The sequence below is a fragment of the Chelonoidis abingdonii genome, chromosome 22 (genome assembly GCF_003597395.2).
Source record: "Chelonoidis abingdonii isolate Lonesome George chromosome 22, CheloAbing_2.0, whole genome shotgun sequence".
NCBI classification, from domain to species: domain Eukaryota; kingdom Metazoa; phylum Chordata; order Testudines; family Testudinidae; genus Chelonoidis; species Chelonoidis abingdonii.
Genome location: NC_133790.1, coordinates 12,595,710 through 12,604,902, shown reverse-complemented (window position 1 = coordinate 12,604,902; position 9,193 = coordinate 12,595,710). Strand labels below are relative to the sequence as shown.

At 42.7% G+C, this 9,193-nt stretch overlaps 1 protein-coding gene across 1 annotated transcript in view; it reads left to right on the top strand.

Moving 5' to 3' along the window:
* Window positions 1-2,749: 2,749 nt before the first annotated feature.
* The window catches only part of STX2 (syntaxin 2), a 30,234-nt gene continuing 23,790 nt past the window's right edge, over window positions 2,750-9,193 (top strand). The window contains exons 1-2 of the mRNA XM_075060090.1: window positions 2,750-2,821; window positions 6,256-6,325. Of these exons, the coding sequence (XP_074916191.1) occupies window positions 2,750-2,821; window positions 6,256-6,325 (142 nt within the window). The remainder of the gene's footprint in view (window positions 2,822-6,255; window positions 6,326-9,193) is intronic.

The following is a 9,193-nucleotide window of genomic DNA, read 5'->3' as shown; positions in this document are numbered from 1 at the left end:
GGAGTTATCATTAGCTGATAGCACCCTCATTATGAGTGTTGCTCCATTCAGTAGATGCTAGCGACACATGAGGAGCTTGTGCAGTAAGAACACCAACTCTTCTTCACGCAATCTATTTTGACATTCAGAAAACTTCCTGCAAACTGTTTCCTATTTAGTAGTTTATAAATTGGACGCAATTTATGATCAAATTCTAAGATAAAGGTTTTAGACTATATAAAATGGTGTATTGCTGTCATGAATACCTCTAGCAAATGTACAATTAAGTTCACTCTTCTGGTTGTGGGATTGTCTATCCAAAAACCTTCTAATAGCAATATAATGAACATATGAAAACTTTCCAGGAATATGAATTTATAATACTGAAACAGGTGGAGTAGTAAAGTTCTTTTTAGATGATGAAGAAATGGAATTAGCATCACTTTTATTGTCACTGAGATCACTACCGTTGTCAAAAGACTCCATGCTTCAGATGAAGTCGAAGGAGAATGCACACAAGAAATTTGATGCAGACCAGTTTTCCCTTTTTCTCTTTGACTTCAGTAATCTGTCTTTGACCGTAGCTGAACACATAATTCAAAAAGTATTTCTACATGTGCCGTGTACTAAGAACAGAATTTGAACTTGGCTTATGTTTCTTCATATTTAGTAAAAATAAAAAAAATTCCGTACAAGTTATTTTGGTTTTTCCTGACTGAATAATTTATAATATTTATTATGTGACTGTTATTAATGTCTTTCTTCATAATCTAGACAGCCAGAAGTAGTATCTCTTGTATTTTAGTCAGCCAGTAGCCATTCAGTTCTTTTTCTAATTGCTGCTGTTTCAGAAGATTACAACCAATCAAAATGTTTTCAGGCATGCTGCCCCTTTCCTCCCAAGAGCCTTACAGATTCCCAGATCTCACTGGAGGGGAGGGGGCAGGTGGTCCCTCCTCCCTGCAGCAAACACACCTGGCTCAGGTAGCAGCAGGGTGATTAGAAGGAACTGAGCAGGAATGGTAGGGACATCTACAGAGATGTGATGACATATCGCTTATTAGCATAAACTTTTCATATTATCAGCAAGTTTTGGCTGGGGATGTGGGAGCAGGGGTTAGGGAAAGGGACTATTGTTGAGGGGGAGGAATGGGGGGTTAATTTACATGAGCATTTAATGTGGGTTGTTTGCTTTGTTGAGGGTGGGGACGTGTTTGGGATTTAATAGCTGTAATACTTTTGTTTGTTGAGGGCTGTGTATCTCCTCTTTGGGGGAGGAGAGATATAATGACCGTGAACCCTTTTCTGTCTCCCCCCACTCTCATTTGAATTAATTTGTGTGTATTATCTAGTCAGTTTAGATTGTAAACTCTTTGGTGGCAAGAACGTAGACTTTTAACTTGTTGAATGTGCTTTGTTAACCACCATATACATTGATGGCTTCATATACGAATAAAGATATACAGTGTTTTTTCTAGAAGACTCCAGCCAGTCAAGATGCTCAACTTTTGTTTAGTTCACCTTGTGACACTGCACCCCACATTCTTCATAATGATGATAGAATGTGATTATGGCTTCATTATGATGCATTTCATACAAGATGGGGCATGTAAGATGTCATTGGAAAAGTTATGATTTGCTGAATATCATCCTATTTGTATGCATGTATCATTTTGTATCTGAATTTATTAATATTGACTATATTCATATTTCACATGTAGTCACACCTGGGTGACACTCACTAGGCAAGCTCTTAAACACCTTTAAGTGTTGCCCTTTATAGGGATGGGTTTGTTTAAAAGATGGTTAAGGATATGATTGATTGCTTATCTGCATAGGAAATATTTTCTGAACTGATGTCACAAACAAGTCCTCAGCGTAAGTCAACTCACTACTAAGTCCTTGAGGTTCCCATGACTTTAATGTACACTGTAAAAGAGAGATCTCTGAAATAGTCTGTTCACAATACAAAAAAATCCAACCCAAAATACATAAGTCAAATTTGTTTGGTAGAAACTTCAAAGTAACGTTCTTTACTGTATCTTGCTTTCAGTTTCAGGGATGTAGGAATTTTCATGCTGGAAGTGACAAAGTATACTCTTCTAAGTAATTACTAATGCCAGATGCTTCAGAGGAATAACAACCTCCATAATGTACTTCATTGTGCAATATTGATGTAGGGGGGTTAGAAAGATTCTTCCTGACCCTACCTACAGATCTTAATGTTAAGCATGTAGTTTTTTAAAGCTTAATTTTTTATATCATCTGTGTTTAAAATACTGATTAAAATCTGGTGTATATTTGGAAAAAAAGGGATTTCCTCTACCCCATATTGGGAAACCATAATTGGATGTACCCTAAGGCCTTGGCTACACTTGCAAGTTGCAGCGCTGGTGAGGGGGTTACAGCGCTGCAACTTAGCAGGTGTCCACACTTACAAAGCTCAGCCAGCGCTGCAGCTCCCTGTCTGCAGCGCTGGCTGTACACCTGGGTCCGCTACGGGTGTAGCGAATCCAGCACTGCTGATGCAGCGCTGCTCATCAGGTGTGGACACTTCACTCACGCACGCTTTTATTGGCCTCCAGGGTATATAGGATATATCCAGCATACCTTTCAGCTCTCTGGTCAATCCGCTTAGCACTCCCACTGCCCTGGGCTTCAGGTGACCTGCCCCCTTTAATGCCCGGGACTAATCTTCTATTCTAGACATGGAGTGCAATCAATCAATCAACTAGTGACCATTGCCTCCACACCCCAAACGAGCCCCAGCATGGGCACTGCCAAGCTGCAGGATCTCATCAGTTTTGGGATGAAGGAAGCCAGTCAAGTCTCCCGCGGCTTGGTATGAGGAACCAGCAGAGGAGCCTGTCCCGGTCAAGAAGCTTTTATTATAAAGGAATAGAAATGTTTTGGAGCAGGGGGGTTATGGCTGCCTTGCGAGCATAGCCTAGAATGTGGGAATAGCCCATTGATTTTCCTGTAGCTGCTCTATTTGCTTTACAATCACGGAAACCCCATGGGATTGCAGAGGCAAGCAGCCCCCGCCCGCTTTCCCGTCCGAGAGGGTGAGCCGTGTGTTGTAAGATGCCTGCTGAGGAGAGTACCTGATGTGGCAGATGTGGGTTGGAAGGGTTCACTCCTATTTTCCCTGTAGCTCTCATCTTGCTTTCCCCAAGTCACAGAAACCCAATGGCATTGCAGAGACAAGCAGCCCCCCCTTCCCCTTCCCAGGTGAGCCGCTGTGTGCAAGATGGCTCTGTGTTATTTTCCTTGTAGTGATCTATTAGCTTTCCCACAACTCACAGAAACCCATGGCTTCCAGAGTCAATATTCCTCCCCTCCCTTCCCAGGTGTGCTTGCGTTATGCAAGTATGGCTCTGTGTTATTTCCTGTACGCAAACAATCGACCCCTCCCTCCCGTGAAGCAGCGTGTGTCGAAAACCCACCATGTAATTGTATGCAGCACGTCCGATCTGTGCTATGGGTCACAGTGTGTAATTGTAATGCCTACAAATACTCTTAAAAACAATGCTGCCTCTGTATTAACAGTTTACTTCGTTGTTTTTTGAAAAGTGACCTGTGAGTACTGCCTCCACCAGGCAGACTTCTGAAAGACTTTGCGAAACTTAAAGAAAAAAAAGAAAACGAAGGAAGACATGACATATGTGCTGTATCACAGCAAATAATAATTACAAGAGTGGAGGAGAACAGAGCTCTAAAGGAGGAAGCTGCCAAGACGAGAGATCGGCTGCTAAGCCCTGAATGAACACCACACAGACCTCATGGCAGTCAATGTGGTAGACATCAGGCAGACCACTACCCGCTGATGCCTCACCCCAATCCCAAAACTCACCCATTTGTGCCCACTGTTTCCCCAAAACACCTTCTCCAGCACCTGGTTCTTACCCACCCCACCACCACCTGCCCCAATCACCAATACCGTTCACCTCACAAGCCTGATAACTACGACCCTTACCCTATGGCACTCAACCCCCATCACCATGCAAGCATATTAACCCTCATGTCAGCAGGCAGTGCAGAGCCCTCAAACGGAAGAACACATTCCAATACTGTGACTGTACTTGCTCATCACGTACCCCCTTCCTGTGTTATTACTGTATGTATTTTTAAATAAGATTTTTATTGTCTTTTAACAGTTTTTATTATTAACAGAAAGTTAAACATACTGTACCGCACAAGTGAAAAATAGGCACTGCAAATATTTGCAACCATGCCAAGAACTGCTGTGGCACGGCACTAAACTGCTGTGAAGGCACACCACATAACTGTTGGCTTTCAGCCTCAAAGTGCTCCTTTAAGGCATCCCTAATCCTTGAACGCACTGTGCTGGGCCTCTCTAGTAGCCCTGCTCTCTGCTGTGCAAATTCAGCCTCCAGGCGTGAACCTTGGAGGTACATTCGTCTCAATGAAGGTTTCACCTTTCCCTTCACAAATATTATGCGGAGGATACGCAGCGCGGTCTATAATCGCTGGATGTGCTTTCCCCCACAATCTAGCTCCCGTTAGAGACTTCTCCATCTACCGATTTAAAAACGGCCAAAAAGCCAACTCACAGTCATTCTGACCCTCAGCCTGTAGTTGAACCGGTCCCCTTGCTCCTGTCTAAGCTCCCTGTATACGGTTTTCATGAAGCAAGGCATTAACGGGTAAGCCAGGGTCTCCAAGGATCACAATGGGCATTTCGATGTCCCCCACTGTGATTTTCTGTCTGGGAAAAAAGTCCCTGCCTTGCAGCTTCCTGAAACATGCCAACTGTTTTTTCCGAAAAGATGCGCAATGCATCATGCACCTTTTTCCAGGCCATTCCTGTGTAAATGTCAGTGAATATGCCTACTGGTGATCCCATCCAAGCACTGGAGAACCATATTTTAGAAAATACCTCCTTCCGATTAAATGTAACTCGGTTGGCTAGGTGGGTGGTGGCCAGAATAGGAATTTATGCGTTCCAATCTATTCGCCCCTCCACAGTTTAGGGAAACCCTATTTGTGCAAAGCCATCCACAATTTCCTGCACATTCTCCCAGGGTCACCGGTTCTTAAGCAGATGCGATTAATGGCCCTGCAAACTGCATCACTACTATTCAGACGGTCGATCTTTCCCACTCCAAACTGGTTTGCGACGATCGGGTAGCTGTTCTGGAGTTGCCAGCTACCAGACTGGCAATAGCTACACGCTTCTCAGTGACAGGGCCAGCTCTCAGTCTCGTGTCCTTGGCGCTGGCAGGTTTGGGAGCGAGCTCAGCAACTACAGTCCCATGAAAGTGGCTTTTCTCATCCTGAGTTCTTGCAGCCACTGCTCGTACCATCCCAGACTTGGCAGGACGATGTGATTCTCCACCACTCCAGTCAATGTTTTCCCGAGCCCAAAGGTCAGGCGTTCCACGGTGCTGAGCACGTCCGTTAACTGCCAACAAGCCAATTTAGTGTCAGGCGCGTCAGGCAAAATCTATTATCATCGGTCTTCACTGTCACTTTTGGAGCATAAGGAATAGCTCCACTGCCAGACGTGATGTTGGCTGGCAAGCATTCATCAGCAATGTCCTGCAGCACTCGGTGCCTTCCATTTCTGCTCTGAAATCCACAGCCGACAAGACTCACAATTGGCACCAAATCCTGAAAAGGGAAAGCGATGCACACAGGACCACGGGTGGTTGGAACAGGAACGGAATACCTGCACCCTTCCGTCACCCCTTACCCACAACCCACAGTGACCAAAAATGACGAGGTGCTCTGTGGGATAAGCTGCCCATAAAAAACAATGCACCACTCCACAGCGCTGGCAACTGGTGCAAGTGTGGACACACTGTAGCGCTGGCCATACAACAGTCTGTACAAGCACAGCTTAACTAACGAGCGCTGCAAACTGTCAGTGTAAGCCATACCCTACAGTCCCTGGGAAAGAACACAAATCTATGACTCATTGCTCCTTAGATGTAGAATGTTCTTTGTGTTTTCTGCATGTTATGTTTTGTTGGCCCATGCAGCATTTGTCCCTGGTATTACAAAATGAATAATCTTTGGGTTTGTATTATAAAGTCTACAATACTGCTTTTTTTTCTTTGACCTCTTTATGGTATGGTATTTCCTTACTTTTGACAATCCAATGACCTAGTTATCCTTTCACTCCAGAAATCTAGAATCAAAGATGCATTTCTTCTCCTAATCTGTGGTAGCAAATATTTTCAAAGCATTTTTATTGCCACATTTTTCTTCCTGTAGGTTTGAGGAACTCAGAAACAATATAGGCTAAAATAGCAACAAAATGTGGAAGAAGTTAATGAAAGAAATCACAGCATTATCTGTCCTGCACAAAATCCTGAAGGCAGTAAGTATTTACTTTTTTTAGATTATTTGATATGTCTGGATTGTGATATCGGCATGTGCCAGAGGGCAAGCATGAGAAGTGTTAGCAGGGGGCCTTATTCCCTGGCCAAGGAGGAAGGTTTGCTTTTAAGATATTAGAAGGCACCTGACTGCAAGTCATGTGATTAAATAACCCCTGCTTTAGTCAAGACAGAGTGGGAGTTGAAGGAGAAGGTTGATGTGGAGCAGATGTGCAGGTTGCAGAAGTTGGAGATAGAGAAGAGTTTGATAAGAGAGAAATAGAAAGTTGGAGGAGTGCTGCGGTGGATTGGTGAAAGTCCAGAAGAAAACCCTAAAGGTAAGGGGCACCAGGGCTTGTGTAGACAGGGAAGGCAAGAAGCACTTCACCAAGCTGAAGGGTAGGAGAGGGAAGTACCCAGGGGAAGGAACCGCTAGTTCAAGTGGTTCACCCACAACCCCTCAGGTCTCCCTGGTTTGGGGACCTGGAGTAGAGGGCCGGGCCCCAGTACCCTCCCTCTCCTACTCCCCTCCTCCAAGGACATTCTAGTGGAAGTTAATTAGAACCGTTCAGAGGCAAGCAAATAGCGCCCTGAACCTACCCCAGAGAAGAGAAATCGCGAGACCCAGCAGAACAGTACCGGCAGTTTGCCACAGATAGTTATCATGAATGAGTACTCTTAATGGGTATGCAGCCATATTCACTGAGAACTTTTAAGTAGGAGATGAATGTTGCAAAATTTATGAAATGTACATTTTTTTACACCTCAGATATAAATAAATTGAAGTTGCCCATTTCAGCTTTAAGATCCCATTTGGAAAAGGGAATGTCTTCAAAACATTTTCCATAATTCTTCAAGAAGCTAATCTAAAACTTAACCTAATCAATTTCTAAAAACAGTAACTCAAAGACAACATTTCTTTTCTGTCTGAAAGTGTCTCACATCTCAAGTCAAGGACACATTGGTGGAACTGTGAGACTGATACTCATTCCTCCATTTTCCAACAATGAGAACCTACTGTCCCACTCAAGGTGCTTTACAGGTCTTCAGTAATGGTCAAGTCCCAGATCAGGAGCACCAACTTGAGAAGTAGTAGCTCTCAGCTTAGAGACAAAGGTGCACTTTCAGAACAAAAAACTTTGTCTTCAAGGAAAGCTGCCTACCACCTTGACTTCATCTATCAAAGGAACACGTTTACCAGATATATTGAAGGTGGACCATAGGGAAAGAGACATTTGTGATATTGAGAGCAAAACAAATCACAGAATAAAATGTTAATATAAGTATTCATTATATAGAGGATAGCAAGACTACTAAAATGATATACTTTTGGATGCGAGTAGAAGTTTCTAAGCTGATTTCTTTCCATTCGCTAGTAGACTTTAAGTTTTCAACCTGAATATTTACAATAATGTCCGTGTGTGTATTGCAAAGAAAATTATACCGCATTAGACATTGCTTTCATTTGAATGGTACTGGTAACATTTACTTTCACTCAATGTTTCTCTCATACACTTACTGTAATTAGTGAAGTGTTATTAATAGCTAGATACTGTTTTTTCACATGCAGGAGTCAATGGACGGTCATTGGTAAGATAATCTTTATAATATAAAGTTGCCTTCAAAATCAGTGGAAGATGCGGACAGAGCAAGCATTGAGAAACTTGTTAAAACTGTAATACTGCATATTTTTAAAAAAGCTGCCTTGTTACAATGTGGTTGCCTAAAACATCACTTATATGCATTCTAGATTTTAAAAAAAAAAACAATACTTTTCACTCCTTTTTGCAAGTTCAGCAATGTTGACCAGAGTTTCCAAAATGCTTGAGTGACTTAGCACAACTCCTGCTACCTTTCAGTGAGGCTTGTGCTCTCAAGTAATCTAGGCTCCTTTGGCAATCTCACCCGTTAATGTCTCTAATGGTATTATTCATAAGCTAATTATAGCTGTCTGTGCCAAGATTCACTGTAGAGGCTTAGCTAAATCTCTCCTTATTAGACTGTATACAGTATTCTCTAGTGAAAAATGGGCAGTGCCTGATACAGTGATGTGATTGGGGCAAAACAATGAATCAGTGATGGACATAAGTATAGAATTCACTATTTATAAGGGAAAAAAACTATTTGAAAATTTCCCTTGATTAAAAACACGGTGCCCTTTAAGTTGGTAAACTTTAAATTTGGACCAAAAAATAAATCCTTTTTTTTTTTTTTTTTTTTTTAAAGTAACCTTCTTAATGAACTAGGTTTGAATTGCTGTGACTTGATTTGGTTAGTGAGTTTATTTGTAAAGTATCCTAAGCTTAAAGATCTGTCATGACAGACATAAACACTAACCTGCTCCTAATGTGAAATCACATAGGCCCTTTAAAAATAATGAAAGTTAAAAGAACGACTTTGGACATCCAGGATCCTTCCTTGTATGCCTTCCATTGAATCTCAATCCTGTGACATTACAAGTTTGAGCATACATAGCTCTCAGCTTTCTTGGTTATAAAATTACTATTTGAGTGATCAGTTTCATGTACTCCTTAAACCTCTAGCAGCTCTCCCTCTCAGCTCCTTGCGCCACTTGCTCTCAGCTCTTCACACACACACACCACAAACTGAGGTCCTTTTTAAACTTAGGTGCCCTGATTAGCCTGCCTTGATTGGCTGTAGGTGTTCTAATCAACCTGTCTGCCTTAATTGGTTCTAGCAGGTTCCTGATTAATCTAGTGCAGCCCCTGCTCTGGTCACTCAGGGAACAGAAAACTACTCATCCAGTGACCAGGGCGGGCTCTAGGTTTCTTTGCCGCCCCAAGCAAAACAATTTTTGGCTGCCCCCCAGCGCAGCCCTGGGCTCCCCCCGCCCCCGCACTCCCCTTCTG